Raw genomic sequence first — 18,880 nt, 5'->3', positions numbered from 1 at the left:
GAAGTCTTACGTCGTCACCTATGTAAACATTGAATCTTTGACGCCTCTTAAAGACAACTTACAGATCGTAAAATAGTATATAATGTACCTCATTGGAGAGATTAGTTCTTTTATTTTCCGTTGATATGCCACATTACTCACTTAGATGACGAATTCGTGCCATTATTCTCCTCTGAAAAATCCTACCGAGCGGAAAATAGTTACTTTCGGTTCCGGCGACCTCGATTTGGGTGACGTTGCAAAATTGCCTCGATCATGTGGTTTAATGAACATAATGTATGCATATCATGTGACAAGGTTCCAGAAAATGGCTAAAGCTGACGGTGAGACTTGGTAACATTTTTTTTTTTTTTTTTTAGAATTTCTGCGAGCTTCTCAAACTCAAGGGTCACTTTGGCGGTCAATATCGCTGGTTAGGTGAATATGGCCATTTTTGAGCGGGTGTCAATCGATAGTTAAGCCATTTATCTCTTATTTAAACCAGAAACTATGACAATATTTGCTTTCTCCTAGTGCCTCCATGGGTAGTTTTGACACAGGGGTGTTCGTGATCTGGCGCCATTGTTGAAGATCATAGAGTAGCCGCCCCTGATCACGTCTTCGTTACCGCCCCTCGTTACTTTCGATTTCTCTTGTAAGAAAAGTTAACTTAATTTTATCAACTATTATTGACAAACTTGGTGTTAAAATGTAAACATGTACTTGCTTGTTCATGAGTGATTGTGCAATTTCTCACTTGAGCCGGCTGAGGGAGTGTTAGTGAGAATAATTGGCTTGATAGTTCTAGCTACTTGGCCAGTTGGGGAAATTGCATGTTCATGTTGTTGTTTTTTAATATTATTTTTATTTTAAAATTTGTAAAGAGCTTATATTCAGTGATCGCGCTACTGCTAGATATCTTTCAAACCGGTATGACATCATGAGCTGACCACAATGCTCTCACGAAAATCAGTCAACCTGCCAATGCAACCAGTCAAAGGCAAACAATGACTAAATCAATGTTTCTCAATGCCATCGACACGCAGACGTTTTCTGTGGAATAAATTTGGGTTATTCCCCCCTGGTTGTCAAAAAAGTGTTGACGCGCAGAGCCGATGTCAAAATCACCGAGTGACTTGCTATGCCATCGTAGCATCATCAGGCGGTTGACGTACTAGGCCGTGAAGCACTTTCAGTTTCGGCCGTGAAGCAGTTTCAGTTTCAGTGTATGACAAGGGCCTTTTCTGACCTCTTGGAGGCAGAAACAACAGCAATGATCTTTGCTTCATGGTTAAGATAGTACTGACCTCAAATATATATGTGAGCAAAGAGCGGATCTGGTGTGCGTAGGTGATTTTTCAGTATAATCGCATGCCGGCTTTAGCATTCTTCATTTTTGACGTTTCGTTAACACGACCTTGTGACACCAAGCCTCATCAGTTTGTTTTCCATGAGACAATGGCACAATAAGCCATGCGAGTCTCTCTCTCTCTCTCTCTCTCTCTCTCTCTCTCTCTCTCTCTCTCTCTCTCTCTCTCTCTCTCTCTCTCTCTCTTACTGACCATGGATTCTTTATAAAGGATTTTTCTCTCCACTATTTCTTTTCCCCCCGGTCAAAATAATTAACAATCGGTACGTCTGACCGAGCACCCATTTTATTATCGGTATTGGCGAATCTCAATCGGTAAAATACCAGAAATTACCGGTAAACGCCATCTCGACTAAGCTTGTAAAAACAATAGTATGGCACATTTTTTTTAATGATATTTCTTAATTGTACCTATTTATTTATGTATTTATTTATTTATTTTGTTGTTGTAAATCACTAGTCCGCCAAAAGAAATGACAATCATTTTGTGACAATGTCTAAAGACTGACACACTGTCCACTTCTACTCAGTAGATTTGAGGCCTGCTGTAACCTTTGTATATATGACATGGATTACAGATTAAAGATGGAAAAGAAGTACACATAGTAAAAAAATAGATCTTTTTAGAAGATGTAAATGAAAGGAGTTTGTTTTACATAATTATTGCCCCTTTAATGCTACTATTATTGTTTTTATGGTGTGTTCTTTCTTGTGTGGATTTTTGCACTGTCACTGTTGGACTCATGTATGTGCCTTCTTTTTATGTGTACCTATACCTGCTTAGAATGAGACAGTGACATGTTGATGTCACACCACAAAATATGATTTGCATGCTGCATGTTTTCTTTCTCTTTTTATTTATATATTTATTAATTTTTAATTCCTTTTTTATTTCTTTGCTTTTAACATAGAAGCATTTTTTTCCCCAAGTTTAAAACAATGACATATTTTGTTTCAGAGAAAAATGCCCTGGGCATGATTTTAAAACAATGATTTAATCTGAATTTGCACTTTTCAAACTAACTCATAACTCATAACTCATAACATTTTATTGATCCAACAAAGGAAATTAAATTAGTCATCAGCACATATAGGTCATTAATTAATAACTATAAAAGAATAAAAGAAGAAAATTCATAAAACCCATGATATAAAAATACCCTTTTTTCTTGCACACCTGACACACCGACACACCGACACACCAATACACATGCATACATGCCTACATACATACCTACATACATACATACATACATACATACATACATACATACATACATACTATTGGTGTTGAGTAAAATTAATGTAGAGCTAGAGGTAAACTTGTGATTTACATTTCTTTGGGAATAACAGGCAATACAATTTATCCAGTGTGATTTTTTTCTCAATTTGTGATGTTCTAACTTTTAGTTTTAAAGAAATTAATTTTCTCCATTTCTAGATTCAATGGTATTGCATTAAAAGAAAAATACATCAATGTTTAGCAATAGCATGCTACTCAGTAGACATAATGATATTTTACGTATTGTCATTAGTACTTTGAACATTTTTTTATTTTTTTATCAAAATTATTGTGCCTTTTGTGTTTTAAAATGAATAGTACCGAAAGCTAAAGTTTGACCACACATTTCTTAAACAGTTACTCTATTCAAATCCATGTAGCTCGTTACCTAATTGACCTATGGAAATGTAATTGCTTCCACAATATTTGTCTTTAAAAGACCTTTCTAATGGTATATATAAAAGCTCACTTTGACCCCAGTCATTGGGTACAAGTAGTGTTTAAAACCGATTAATGCAGAGGGCTAACTTTTGACCCCACCCTACTTGACGGGTGCCGTTTTCAAATCTATGTAGCTCGTTACCTAATTGACCTATTTTAATTTAATTACTACCGTTGTCTTTGTCTTTAAAATACCTTTCCAATGATATATATATATGCCTATTTTGAAAAAAAATTAAAAATGGCCTGACCTAGCTACATAAAGTGGTCGACTTGTCCATCTTGTTTGTGGTCAAAATATAAGCGGCCTAGATGCACTGTTTCCGCAAGATGATCCCCTATTACAACGCTTGCATATTTAACGATCCCTGTGGGCCTTCGTCACATCTGAAATGATAAATCGATAGCTAGAACATCTTATTGCAGGGCCTTATCAGCAGACCAAAACATTGAAAATCGGAAGTGCAGCAAATGATGTGGAGTGCTCTCCCCTGATCTTGGTTTTGTGATAACTGGCATGGATTACCTCCCATCTACACCCCCCCCCCTCCCCCTCTCCTAATGTTTTAACATTTATTTTCGTGTGTGTATATGTGTGTGTGTGTGTGTGTGGGGGGGGGGAACCGTGCGTGCGTGCGTGTGTGTGTGCGCGCGTGTGTGTGTGTGTGTGTGTTTTAATCCATGTCCAAGAGATACCAGAGGGTAGTTTTTACACATTATGTTTTCCTCTCTATATCTTTGTTATTTCCTCCTTTATTCCTTTAAACATTTTTTTGGTATAACAGGTTAGAGCCTACATTCAGTTACAAGTGCGAAACCAAAGAGTATAGTGGCCATACTCTCCTGTTTTTTTGTTTTTTTTAGGGTGGGGGTTTACTTGTCTGTGTCAATCCGTCATACATGTATCACATACATGTTTGTGATGACTTGAATTAAGCAATGTGCTGTTTGAAGCCAGCTAAATCCTTTTTTGCTGCTGAAAATTCCTGACTGCTTAGTCTGCACCTTTCAAACACACACACACATACACACACACACGCACAAGAGTATGCATGCACACGCACATACGCAGAGAGAGAGAGAGACTCGGAGAGAGACTCGGAGAGAGAGAGAGAGAGAGAGAGAGAGAGAGAGAGAGAGAGAGAGAGAGAGAGAGAGAGAGAGAGAGAGAGAGAGAGAGAGAGAGAGAGAGAGAGAGAGAGAGCAAAGAATGTGTCAGCATGTCAATTATTATTCAAAAGCTTTATTGATGCCATCTCTTTACGAAGCAGAAGACAGAATATGTTTTACCACAACTCAAATTCTGATTGATGGTAACAAAGACAGCAAGGAAAGTTAATATTTCAGTAAAATCATACATGTACAGTCCATACAATATTTGTACATCTACAAAGGTACACATATACAGTACATTCATTTTGCAGCAGAAAATACATAGTAATACAGGTGGACTGTTTCAGTGGATGAAAACAAATTTCTGAATAGGAAATCAACAATTGCATTTTGGCAGTATCATGATTTATTTTCTACACTTCTAACTGTACTGAATATATGGAAGAAAATATATTTGAAAGGAAAATTGACATCTTTTAATCTACAACTTGGTTATACCTCCTACATAATCACGTTAAGAAAAGAATAAAACAACAACATATGGAATGTGGAAAATGTTAAAATGATATTAACAATAAAACCTACAGCAGACTGTCTATCTGGAAAAAACATAAAGAAAAGAATACTTATACAAACAATGAAAGGAAGAATGAAATACATTCATTAATTCTCTATTTCAACATTAGAGTTTCTGACCTCATATACACTTCAATTTCTGGCCCTGCAAACACACTTTCATTAAACGGACAAAACATTTATATGAGAGAGAGAGAGAGAGAGAGAGAGAGAGAGAGAGAGAGAGAGAGAGAGAGAGAGAGAGAGAGAGAGAGAGAGAGAGAGAGAGAGAGAGAGAGAGAGAGAGAGAGAGAGAGAATGACAAAGGAAACAAAGTGTTCATTGGAATGGTTCATTCATAATAGAATTCTTGCTAAATTAAGAAAATCACTCAAAACTTTTTTTTAAATACAGTGTATTGCTAACTGATTAAAACATAAATAAACACCAACATAGGTTCTAACTAAAACAGACAGTTCCATATATGTACCTGGTTAAAAGACACATATATTTACATACATCTCACATTGAAATGTTATAGTGTACGTGGTTCCAAATATTTTATCGTAAAGAAATAGTTCGAAGTTTGTTTTGAAGCCAGTAAAGAGGAATGTTGTTAAACACACACACACACACACACACATTGACATGCACACACCAGCATACACGCCCAAATCACCCAGATCAATCAAGTCATTCATGTACATCAGTCATCAAGCTCTGTCATACACAAGGATATCAATAATATTAAATTACAAGCACTTAGTTTTTTTTGGAAAACTGCCAAAATGAACATAAAAAAAGTTTCTGAACTTGCAAGTTTTAATGCAGCCCTTGCTGTCACCTTCCCCACAACATGAGCAAATTGAACAGGTCTGCAAAAATGATGAAACTGTTTGCAGCAATTTAAAATAAATGTATTTGTTTCACTGAATGCTGACGCCAAACGCCATCCCTGTGTACGAGCTAGATCGAGGCTTTGATTCAAACAGGCGAACACAGTATTCTTCAAAGACACAATCACAATATCCAATTGTACTTCTATACCAATACATGTATCAGGCATAATATGTTTGTGTATGTACGTATTAGCATGACAGATACAATACAATGACAAAAGGAAATACATCTGAACACGGGTTTGTAGATTTAAACATAGGCAGACTTATAGAACACATAAAACACATTCATACTAGAATTTACATCTACATATGTTTAAATATGTACCGGTATACTACAATGTATTTACATGAATGGTCCAGCATATATATACATGTATCCAGAATCATTTACCTTTGTGCAGTAACAGTGAGCATAATAACTGATCGCAAACAGATCTAGTTCATGACCGTTTGCCCCATGCCGATCAAAAGAAAACCAAAAGCACTTCACAATATCTCATGCCGTTCGTTAAATCTGTGTATATATAAGCTGTGAGTAAAAGGTGTCTATAAGCTGTCTATAGGACCACTCCATCAGAAGGCTGCACTCAGCACTTTTCTCTGCATGTACAGGGGAACCCCGTTTTAAAGACCTTCACAAATATGAGAAAGCAGGTCTAAAAAGGAGGGAGTCTTTATTAAAATGGAGGTAAATTTACAGAGAATATGAACAGAAAATTTGAAAAAGCAAGGTCTTAAAATGGAGGTAAATTTACAGAGAATATGAACAGAAAAGTTGAAAAAGCAAGGTCTTAAAATGGAGGTAAATTTACAGAGAATATGAACAGAAAAGTTGAAAAAGCAAGGTCTTAAAATGGAGGTAAATTTACAGAGAATATGAACAGAAAATTTGAAAAAGCAAGGTCTTAAAATGGAGGTAAATTTACAGAGAATATGAACAGAAAATTTGAAAAAGCAAGGTCTTAAAATGGAGGTAAATTTACAGAGAATATGAACAGAAAATTTGAAAAAGCAAGGTCTTAAAATGGAGGTAAATTTACAGAGAATATGAACAGAAAAGTTGAAAAAGCAAGGTCTTAAAATGGAGGTAAATTTACAGAGAATATGAACAGAAAATTTGAAAAAGCAAGGTCTTAAAATGGAGGTAAATTTACAGAGAATATGAACAGAAAAGTTGAAAAAGCAAGGTCTTAAAATGGAGGTAAATTTACAGAGAATATGAACAGAAAAGTTGAAAAAGCAAGGTCTTAAAATGGAGGAATTCTTAAATTGGGGGTTCCATTGTACTGGTGTGAGACATCAGATTTTTACATACATTTACAATTTTCTGTAAATGTCAAACCCCAACAGAGCCTGGTCTAATAATTTCCTTTGCTCAGACTTATGTCACTGGTCCCACAATTCTACAAGATCATAAAGAGACAGAATAGAACATCGCCGGGCCGGAAGGAGGGGGGGAGGGGGGGGGGGATTCTCATGCATGCTTTTACCAGCAAATCAGACATAGTAGTACACAAAACACATATGAGCAACTTTACTGAAACTGAACTGATGTAAACTAAATCTTTCATCAGTTCATGCATTATCAATCAATTTCAAATGCTCTCCTGTGTGCAATGTGTTGGCATTAAGCACTTCAGCTGTATACAAATTAAGCATTTACCTGTATTCACATAAAAAAGGAACTTGGTATGATTTGATTTCAATAATTGTATCAAAGACAGAAAGTATTCTCATCAAACCATATACAGTCAAACACGCTTAAGCCGAACTCGCCCGGGGAATGAAAAATCGTTTCGCTTAGCTGAGTTTGTGCATATCCGAGTTCGGATAAGCCAAACCTTTCCAGAGAAATTACCCTGCAGTTCGGCTTAAGCGAGTTTTTTTCAGGATAAGTTGTAAAATCACTTGGAATGTTTCTCTCTCTCTCGTCTCTCTCTCTCTCTCTCTCTCTCTCTGTGTGCGTGGTGTGTGTGTGTGTGTGTGTGTGTGTGTGTGTGTGTGTGTGTGTGTGTGTGTGTGTGTGTGTGTGTTTAAATGAATAAGATCAAAACAGTGACAAGTTACAAGTGCTTTCTTCAGTGGGCACTTTATTAATACCTCAAAGCCAACTGTAAAAATAAATGGTGAAAACAGTGACACATCACAGAAACAAAACCAAAGATTCCACAAGCAACTACGCTTTTGTTAAAAGGATTCCAAATAAATCATAATAAATGAAATGTTTAATGAAACCCTCTCCATTAAAGAAAGAAAAGAAACAAATTTAGACAATTTGTCTCTGTGGTCATAAATCAAGATCAAATCTCCGTAAACATAGATTGTAGGCAAATGTTTTGTTTCGCTGCATGTTTATTGTGGTTTGATCTTCACCACTCGCTCAAAATGAGCACATACATTCCTCAGGTAGATTTGCTCTTCACAAAGATCTCTTCCTTCTACACGTCATCAGTTTCCCCGCATACTCAAAAACAGGCGACGTGTTCGTTTCCGTAGGATAATTAGAGCCGTGACGAAATATGTTTATCTTCCCGACGTGTTTTTCAAGCAAAAAAACACAAACAGTCTCTCTGACAGTGTTTAGAGTTTGGCTTATCTGTCAAAATCACGTTTGAGATTTTCTTTTTCTTTCTTTCTTTATTTGGTGTTTAACGTCGTTTTCAACCGTTCAAGGTTATATCGCGACGAGGAAAGGGGGGAGATGGAATAGAGCCACTTGTTAATTGTTTCTTGTTCACAAAAGCACTAATCAAAAAATTGCTCCAGGGGCTTGCAACGTAGTACAATATATGACCTTACTGGGAGAATGCAAGTTTTCAGTACAAAGGACTTAACATTTCTTACATACTGCTTGACTAAAATCTTTACAAACATTGACTATATTCTATACAAGAAACACTTAACAAGGGTAAAAGGAGAAACAGAATGTCCGTGTTTGAGTTAGCTATTTTTTGACAGAGTTTGGCTTATCCGAATTAGAAAAAGTCTTACTGTACAAAGAGGGGGGTCTGGCGGGGAATTGGTTTTGGTTTCAGATATCCGAGTTTTTTGCTTAGCCGTGTTTCGTTTAGGCAAGTGCGGCTGTATCTATATACCAGTAAATATAAGATATCAGACATCTCTCTTCTTCTTCTTCGTTCATGGGCTTAGACTCCCACGTTGACTCGTGTTTTTGCACGAGTGGAATTTTAACCGTTTTTCCCCCGCCATTTAGGCAACCATACGCCGCTTTCGGAGGAAGCATGCTGGGTATTTTCGTGTTTCTATAACCCACCGAACTCTGACATGGATTACAGGATCTTTTCCGTGCGCACTTGGTCTTGCGCTTGCGTGTACACACGAAGGGGGATAAGCCACTATAGCAGGTCTGCACATAAGTTGACCTGGGAGATCGGAAAAATCTCCACACTTAACCCACCAGGCGGCCGCGGCCGGGATTCGAACCCTCGACCTTCCGATTAAGAGGCCGACGTTTTACCACCACACCACAGCACCCGTCATATCAGACATGAGATTTCATCAGAACAAAAACAGTATCAATTAAGAATAAGTTCTCAGCTACTGTATACCTAAAGGCTATAAACTGGTTCAGTACTAGTGCAAGTATGACGTAGTATTGCAAAAATGGTGAAATGTAACCCTGATAGATATAAAAACATAGTAAAATCTGCAAGGGAAACGATGGGGTTTGGGGTGAGGTTTCTTCTGTAATTTGTTCCTGATTTCTTCTTTTTTTCAGCAGCAATTTCAGTAAATAATACTAAAGAAAAAAAAAGCAAAGAAAAAAATAAGCAACACAAAATGTCACAGAACTCCAGTAATCTAGAATTATTTCAAAATTACACACATACAGGCACACGTAAAAGACCACAGAGAAAAACAACCAAGAATGAATAAACACCGGCACGCATGAATGGGAAAGAAATACGGGGAAGTAGCAGAGTAATATTGCGTCAAACAACTTCAAACACACATTTCTAATGACCTCCATATCTTTTTGTTTGTTATCCATTATTATTCTTTCCCATTCATTCTTAGTTTCTTTTCACACAGAACGATGCATCATAATAAGGCTTTCACTGTTTCAGCTTATATGTAAACGCACTCTCCTTGCAGTACAAAATGAGGACTTGAAACAAAGGCACATGAAATGAAGAGGAAAGATGTACTGATTTTAAACCTCATTGGGAAGTCGAGTAACTGAACAGGGATTCATGTTTGTACAAAATATGTATTTCCTTAAAATATATACAGGTTATGTACAATTACGAATGACGTCAAAACTTTGTACACACATATTCTGTACATATATATATTTATATATACATGCCTAATTAGTGTACTATTAGAATGTCATCTACTGTACACATTACAATACTGGGCCATTTCTGTCTGCACTGGCCGGTACATGTACACTAAACTTCATAGCAAGCCTTTGTAACGTTTCTAATGCCGCAGTAGTAATTTACATATATCCTCTCAACATCAGGTCATTTCTGCTAAGTCTGCAAAAGGGACTGGGTGGCCGAGTGGTAACGCACTTGCGCTCGGAATCGAGAGGTTGCGTGTTCGACCCTGGGTCGGGCCGCTATTTTCTCCCCCCTTTCCTAACCTAGATGGTGGGTTCAAGTGCTAGTCTTTCGGATGAGACGAAAAAACCGAGGTCCCTTCGTGTACACTATATTGGGGTGTGCACGTTAAAGATCCCACGATTGACAAAAGGGTCTTTCCTGGCAAAATTGTATAGGCATAGATAAAAATGTCCATCAAATACCCGTGTGACTTGGAATAAAGGCCGCGAAAGGTGAACATTCGCCTAACAGGCTTGAGGTTTGCTGGTCGATGTGAATGCGTGATATATTGTGTAAAAAATTCCATCTCACACGGCATAAAGCGCTTTGAACTTCGGATAAGGCGCTATATAAATAAAGAGAATAAAAAAAATAAAGAGAATAAAAAAAAAAAAAATACAATTTTTCAGCAACACTGCCTGTATTTAGCACGCATTCACAATCAAGTACTGGGGATATTTTGCGTATGAAGGATGAGGAGGGATTGGGGCCTATGAACTGTAAATTAATATATCAATCAATCAATCGATATGAGGCTTATATCGCGCGTATTTCGTGGGTACAGTTCTAAGCGCAGGGATTTATTTTTTTTATTTTTTTACTTTTATTTTATGCAATTTATATTGCGCACATATTCAAGGCGCAGGGATTTATTTATGCCGTGTGAGATGGAATTTTTTTTACACAATACATCACGCATTCACATCGGCCAGCAGATCGCAGCCATTTCGGCGCATATCCTACTTTTCACGGCCTATTATTCCAAGTCACACGTGTATTTTGGTGGACATTTTTATCTATGCCTATACAATTTTGCCAGGAAAGACCCTTTTGTCAATCGTGGGATCTTTAACGTGCACACCCCAATGTAGTGTACACGAAGGGACCTCGGTTTTTCGTCTCATCCGAAAGACTAGCACTTGAACCCACCACCTAGGTTAGGAAAGGGGGGGAGAAAATTGCTAACGCCCCGACCCAGGGTCGAACTCGCAACCTCTCGCTTCCGAGCGCAAGTGCGTTACCACTCGGCCACCCAGTCCATATATATGTCATGCAAACATGCAGTTAAAAACCGCCCACCTCCCCCACCACCCTCGATCTCTCCCCTAAAAATCGCACACACTCACTCCTGCAGGGTCTTAGCATCAGAAATTAGTGCTATGCGCTAGTGCATAAAACCTAGCAAATAAAATCTTACTCTTAACATTTTATGATAACTTTGTATATATATCATAAAAAAAGAAGAGGGGGGGGGAAAAAAAAAAAAAAAAAGGGTAAAATAATGACATTTGCGCAAATTGCCAAACACAGATCTTACCGTTCTGAGCAAGAAGGGTGGAATGAACATATAACACATATATAGCACAGTTCTTTGAACGCCATAATTAAACAATTGTGCCATCGCTTCAGCTGTATACTGGACCCTGAGCCAAAAAAGCCAATTATACTTTAATCACAAATTGGTACCAAAAAAGAGAGCAAAAGGGAATAGCAAGTATTTCAAGTGTAAAAAAAAAAAAAAAAAAAAAAGACAGGAATGTCGCAAAAAAAGTGTATGAGCTAGACTAGTCCTAAGTTTAAAGAAAAGGTAGCATGTAACATCATGCAGTCCACCATGTTCTCATTGCAACTTGGTCCCACAAAGATGACGTCTTCATGCTGTACACTGGAACAAGGTGTACATCCGCTGTCACAATACTGCAGAGCTTGGAATTGTTGAAAAAATCAAAATGTACATCTTCAATATATAGCCCAGCTAGTTTGGGTGCAAAATGTTCAATCAAGAAGCTGTTCAAATAGATATCAAACAGAACTGCATGGTCTTGAAAAAAAAAGCAATTTTTAAATTTTGTATCTAGAGTCTGAAACGGCTGATGGAAGAAGATAGCATCATTTGTTGCCTGCATTACATGGCACAATAAACTCTTTCCATAAGCTGTTTGTGTCACTGGTATTTTTCAACCTATGGCGGTTCAGGCCATTCAGAAAGCATGCTCTGACACTTCACTAAAGAATTCCCCATGGTGGACCTACAATTAGGAAGAAGAAGAAAAAGCAGAACTCCTCATCAAACTCAACCTCTCTGCACCATGAAGCTCTCACTTTGAACATGAACCATTGCCAATCTGAAAAGATCAGAAGCTTAGCATGTTTGAAACTGGCACAGTAAACAGATACCAAGGGCCTGGCCTGTGGAAGCAGACTAGCACAGAAGGTCGTTTCACTTAAGACAATGGCTATATATAATCGTGCACAGGAAACTTTTGCTCTGTTGTCCTTTGCACAAGTAGCGAAACATCTTCCTCTTTCTGCAGAAGTAGCAAAATGTGTTTCTTTATTTGCAGAAGTAGCAAAATGTGTTTCTTTATTTGCAGAAGAAGCAGTGTATCTTTTTCTCTTTGCAGAAGTAGCAAAATGACTTTCTTTATTTGCAGAAGTAGCAAAATGTCTTTCTTTATTTTCAGAAGTAGCACAGTGTCTTTCTGACTTTCCAGAAGTAGCAAGTCGAGTCGATAGTCTTCTAGAAGAATCCCACTCAGCAGAAAGTGTTCAGTTGAGTTGCGTTGCGTTGACAACCGGTGCATGACTGTCGGTTGTCTGTTGTTTCTAGCTGACGCCCTGGAGGTTCTCAAAGTTCTTCAGGAGGTTCATCACCTTGGACGTTCTGCCTGAGGTCGCTGAACCACGACACTGGTCTGACTGCAGGTCTTTGTTGGGCGCTGCAGTCTGTCAACAGAAACAAAACCCACTGTCATGCTGTGCATTTGCATTAAAAAAAGAAAAGGAAAGGAAAAAGAGTGAAGTAAGGTTAACACAAATGGAAGACAGACATACAAATGCAAAGCAGAAATAAAATGTGTTATACATATGTAAATTCACACCAAAGAACTGTGCCTGTATGTGTGCATGTGTACACACACATGTACATAAGCACACAGATGCATGCAGACATTCACACACACACACACACACACACACACACACACACACACACACACACACACACACACACACACTACACACACACACACACACACACAGTTGTAAGCAAATACAGAAAACCACAGCAACATACCCTGAATCCCCTGCAGCAGCCCCCCCCCCCCCACCCCCCCCCCCCCCCCAAAAAAAAAAAAAAAAAAGCCCCAACCTTTTCCAACCAAAAAACCCATAAAGAATTACATTCATCATAAATCAACAGCAGTTTTATCCAAGTTGTTGACGTACCTTGGTGGGCGAGTCCTGTTTCTTGGCAGTGGTGTCTTCTTTCTTGGTAGCAGCGGTACTGCTGGGCATGGAAGTGCTCTCAATCAGCTCGATCTTGATGTCTGAAGCTGGTTTCAGGTTGGCTCGCCAGGCCGGAACACTCTTTTCCTCTGGTGGAGCCTTGCTGGTGGAAGCCGTTTTTACAGGAGATGCAGGCTTGACTTCAGTCTTTGCAGCAGGGGTTGCGAATGGAGTGGAGGAGGAGGGGGAGGAAGAGGAGGAGGGGGCTTTCACACTGGAGAAGCGAGCTGAAGACACAGCGGATGGAGTGGGAGATGCAGTGGATAAAAACGTGGAAGGCGCTTTTACGCTCTGAGCCTTCCACTTGGGAACGTCGTGTTCCACAGTTTTTGTCTCCTCCTTCTTCTCCTCAATCTTGACCACAGGGGTTGAGGACGATGACGAGGATGATGAAGGGGTGGGGGTGGTTTTTACCAACGAAGATGCAACACTTGAAGAGGCTGAAGTAGTCCCTACTTCTGACCTTGCGGAAGTGACCTTCACGCTTCCACCTCTGTTGGCGAACACGTTGGTCTTTGTGGGGGAGGTCTTGACACTACCTCCTCTCATGCGCGACACTTCAGTAGGTTTGGCCTCGCTCGGTTTAACCTCCTTGAAACGCTCGAACTTGGAACCGGCCGACGGAGCGCTTGAAGTGTCCCCTGATTTGGTTTCTGTCTCTGTCTTTGGAGCTGACACAGTCTCAGTTTTAGGGGCAGGTACAGTTTCCACTTTTGTGATGATTTCCACTTTGGGGGTGGATGCAAACGTAACAGGGGGTGGCTCGGATACTGTGGGAGGAGCAGTATCTTTGGAGGGCACAGCGTCTTTGCCAGGAGTGGTGGACCCAGTCTTTCTCCTGGCCAGTGCAAACCACTCTGGCTCCTTGCTTTTCGCTGCCTCAACCGGCGTGTCTTTGTGCCGCGGAGAGATTTCGGGTGAGGCATTCTGGGAGCTTGTGGTTTCCACACGATGCGAGGCCGTCCTTTGAACCTTGCTGGCGAACTGTTCGTCTTTGCTGATGGGATGTTCCGGCAGTGTCTTGCTGCGGCTCTGCCTGCGTAGCTTGTAGTCGTCTTTGGGCGAAAAGGCGGGCGATGCCTGGGTGTCCGTCTGCTTCAGACCGTCTTTCCTTTGCTCTCCTGGACTCGACATTGAGGTGAACGATGCAGACATGATGGATGATGAAGTGCTGGCAGCAGCAGGGGTGGAGCTGTTGATGGTGACACGAGCTGACGTTGCCGACTCTGGGCGAAATGCAGACCCTTCAAACCCTTGACTGCTTGATGACTTGATGCTCGACGTCGCAAAATCAGCTTTGGGTTTTGGGGTGGATGAGGGCTCTGTTTTAGCAAAAACGATGGATGGTTCTGACCGGGTCATCACAGATGCGCTGTGTGCTCCGCCAGCCATTGACGATGTGGAGGTCGACAAGAGTGAGGAGGAGAGAACCCCTGACGATTCCGCCTCACTCTTCTTGGGAAGGAATTCCACTGTCTTCGAGGACACAATCTTCACACTGATATCACCGACATTTTCTGGCTTTCTCACATGCTCCTCAGTCTTTGTCGTCGCTGTTTTTATGCTACTTTCACTCTCTGTTTCTTTCTTTATTATCACTGATCCTCTCGGTGTAGCGCTTTCTGAAGGAGTATCCATCTTGAAGCTGGATCTCTTGGGTTCCTGTTTTGCCAGGTCTGTTGTGATGACAGCTTTAGGCGGGGAGGTGGACAAAATGGTGGACTTGGGCCTCAAAACAATGGGGCTTGAATCAGACGACAGTTTGGCTGGCAAGGCTTCACTGGACGCCATGCTGGCAGGCCTGTCTGAAATCACTCGCTTGGTCTTCTCTGGCGATTTTCTGGGTGATCGAATTTTGACTTCCTGCTTAGTGATATCTGGAGAACAGAAAACAATGCTCTTAGAAACCAGTGACAAAGTAGCAATCCTTCCCCTCATCATTCTTCAACAGAGCATGCAGTTCTTTTTCCTGCTGAAAACAACAACTGGTTTTATGCCAGATGAAGAACGCAGAGCTAGGGAAGCAATGGACATAATGTAACTACACTCAGAGCAGAAAAGAGGAATTAAACAAATAACTCGGTCGAGTTTGTATGGGTTGTGAACGAGTGAATGCCCTTGCTTTCAAGGGGACAAACAATCCACGGGCCAATCACTAGCAAGGGGTGTGTCTGAAACACGTGGACAAGAAGCATGCGGGCATAATTTGTCTCCCTAAAAGCAAGGGTTATCATTCTTTCAAAACCCACACAAACCTGATAAGATTTATTTCTCCGAATATCGTCTATTGAAGACACGAGAAGAGCTACCAACACCCCCCCCCCCCCCCCCCCCCCCCCGTTGGCAAGTTAAAGAATGCACAATATTATTATCAATTCTGCTTGCTTTTCCTAGGCCTTCTTCCCCCCCCCCCCCCCCTCCCCCCCCTTTAGACCTTACTTTTTCAGATTTTCCGTTGATAACCTCTGTAAATTTACATTCCTTTTAAGACTCCCTCCTTTTTAAGACCTATTTTTTGGCAGATTTTTGTATAGGTCTTAAAATGGGGTTTCCACTGTATTTCCAAATCTATCACGTTACCGGCATCCACAATAAGAACAATTGAGAAAAATAACCATTCTGCTTTCAGGCTGAGACTCACCAGTCAAGGAGCCATCTGATGTGTCGTCATGTAATAGTTTGGTGGGCGACTCCTCATTCAGACTTGGCAGGGAATGCGGTGACTGGCCCTATCACACAGCAGAAAATATAAGATCTGATAAACAAAGGGAAGTAAGCACTCTAAATACATACGATATGTGTAATAGAGTAAGTGAGAGTTATTCGGAACCAGTCTCCTGGCACCTGAGTGAATAACAAGCATTGAAATGAACAAGCGACTTTCATCCTCAAAAATATACAATACACTCAAGTTTCTGTGAACTAGTGACTCAAACGTTGTTCTATTTTTTTTGTAAAGAGATGAAATACAATTTTCATGCAGTTTATACCCGGAAGGAGAATTTAAAACACACATGCAATGCTGTGGTGGGTGTCATGTGTAGAGGGTGTCACTACTGCAGGAGCTCTTTCATGATAGTAATGCTTTTACCCTGAAGTTAACAGATCAATCAACAGCACTTTTCTTGGTGGAGTTCTCTCAAACAAGAAGTCTCAGATTACAAACTTTTATAAATAACCATTATAAAGACTAACATTTAAAACCACAAAGTACTTGTTGTTTTCATTTGCCACAGCCCCCCCCCCCCCCCCCCAACAAACAAAAAAAACCAAAAATCCAACAAAAACAGAGACACTTCTTTTCAGTTCTTCAAGTTTCTAAAACAAACAAAAGGAAAAACAGTGATAATTTGCTTACATCTTTCTTTTTGCGTGACTGCCTTGTGGCTTTGCGGGCAGGAGGTTTGACACTGATCCTGTCTTTAGCAACGTCATTCTTCAGAAGACTTGTGTGTTCCATCTTCTCGAAGTCTATGGGTCCCTCTGTACCTGAAACAATTCACACGACACATGGGATGCTATTAATTACCCGTGTTTGCTTTTAGACAGGCAGTATTTTTCTTCCTCTCTCTCTTCTATTCCTTCTCTCTACCACTCTCTATAGCAATAAGGATCCATTGTGATAGCGCTTATAATGAAGAAGTGTATTTCTTTGAAACAGGAAACAACAGAAGCTAAATCGAAGCAAATAAAATGAAATCAAGGGCACATGTACACAACACACACACACACACACACACACACACACACAAACACACACACACACACGCACACACACACACACACACACACATACACACACACACACACACACAATCTAAAACTGTCATACCTCCTGGTTTCTGTGAAGTTTTGGACACTTTGGAAGCCACAGAACTTTTCCACTGGCTTTTGAATGGGTCATCCTGTTGCACATAATTGAAATCACAATCAGTTTCTTCAAATAACTCGATCAAAGCAAATCATATCACTTCATTTCACGGGACACCTGTTAACCTGGATTTCATGAGCAATGGGCTTATAACTAGCTACTTTTGTCATGGGGTATTGAATCTGATCTATGCACACAGATGTTGATAATACCCACTGAGTATCACTCATGTGTGTGAGTGCATGTGTGGGTGCGTGTGTGTGTGCGTGTGTGTGTGTGTGCGTGTGCATGCATGCGTGTACATATGCGTCCGTGCATGCCAGCGTGCGTGCATGTCTGTCTGTGATGTATCTGTGTTTAATGTGAATAACAAGCATAAATGGCCTACATCTCTTCAAAGGCAAGAAGAGGGAAGAATAAAACCTAGAAAGTACAAACGACAAGCGATAACTTACCTCATCATTCTCTGACCCATCCATGCTGATGAGGCTGTTGTCGCTCTCACGACTCGTGGACTTGCCAGCTCCTGGCAGGGGCTGTCACACACATATGTTCACAGTTGATTTGTGTGTGCATTTCAACATAACAAAATTGAACATTTGCACTAAATAAATACAATGGTCACTCCCTTTTAAATTAAAAAAAAAAAGTGCAGTCTTTGAAGAGAGGGATATATAATATATATAAAATGAAAGTAAACGTATGCAGTATGTTAGAAGAAGAAATTCTGAGAAAGTAGAGTCTTAAGGTGTTACGAGTGTGTTTGAGTTGCGGTTCTTGCTCATGTTTATACTCACTGAGTTACTTCCCTTGGATCTGGATCTAGATCTGGATCTGGATAACCCGCCTGGGTTGGTGGTTTGCGGGTGCGAATGCGTATACGCACGGTTCAGTGTGCTTTCGCGAAAGGGTGTGTCATATGCACGGCTAGAACTAAGATACTTCTTGATTTCAGTAAATAGTTTCATTACATGTCAACTAGTTCGTTTTTAAATGATTTTTTAGAGATCGCCAAATGGTATTGTGTGAATAACATCATTCGATCGATTGTACGCACGGCGCCGTGCTTCTAGTAGCTCAGTCCATTCCTTCTTTCCGGTATGGAAACAGACGTGTTTCTGGCGAAAGAATCGGCGTTTTCAACTCGCCATATCTTCATATTCATTCGGACTAGAACAACGAAATATAAATTTCTTGTAAAAAAAAATCCCGAGCCTTGCGACTCTGGTAGTCATTTTCTTACGCGAAGCGGCCTTTGGTAGGTACGACAGTTTTAGTCACCCAAGTATATATCTAAAACGCACGTGGACGAGTTTTCAATGGCGTATTTGAAGTCTGTGAATGTTGTGATTACAAATCATTTCGGGGCACCCCTCAGTCTATACGTACAGACAAACAAATTGCATGGAACGAAATTTGAGAGGCTGGACTGTAAGTTGTTGTTTTGACTTCTACAAATCTCGCAGGTCTTTTATGCAAAACAGACTCAAAATTGCATTTTTCACGCAA

At 40.0% G+C, this 18,880-nt stretch overlaps 2 protein-coding genes across 2 annotated transcripts in view; one reads left to right on the top strand and one right to left on the bottom strand.

Moving 5' to 3' along the window:
* The window catches only part of LOC138968931 (uncharacterized), a 111,256-nt gene that overhangs the window by 17,089 nt on the left and 75,287 nt on the right, over positions 1-18,880 (top strand). The window lies entirely within an intron of this gene.
* The window catches only part of LOC138968928 (uncharacterized), a 73,881-nt gene continuing 59,299 nt past the window's right edge, over positions 4,299-18,880 (bottom strand). Inside the window, exons 5-10 of the mRNA XM_070341603.1 lie at positions 17,827-17,907; positions 17,333-17,405; positions 16,859-16,989; positions 16,142-16,229; positions 13,441-15,377; positions 4,299-12,939 (exon numbers count right to left, since the gene is read on the bottom strand). Of these exons, the coding sequence (XP_070197704.1) occupies positions 12,820-12,939; positions 13,441-15,377; positions 16,142-16,229; positions 16,859-16,989; positions 17,333-17,405; positions 17,827-17,907 (2,430 nt within the window). The 3' untranslated portion in view covers positions 4,299-12,819. The remainder of the gene's footprint in view (positions 12,940-13,440; positions 15,378-16,141; positions 16,230-16,858; positions 16,990-17,332; positions 17,406-17,826; positions 17,908-18,880) is intronic.

Source organism: Littorina saxatilis, linkage group LG6 (genome assembly GCF_037325665.1).
Source record: "Littorina saxatilis isolate snail1 linkage group LG6, US_GU_Lsax_2.0, whole genome shotgun sequence".
Taxonomy (NCBI): domain Eukaryota; kingdom Metazoa; phylum Mollusca; class Gastropoda; order Littorinimorpha; family Littorinidae; genus Littorina; species Littorina saxatilis.
Note: the sequence above shows the minus strand (reverse complement) of the source record. Positions and strands in the feature narration are given on the sequence as shown.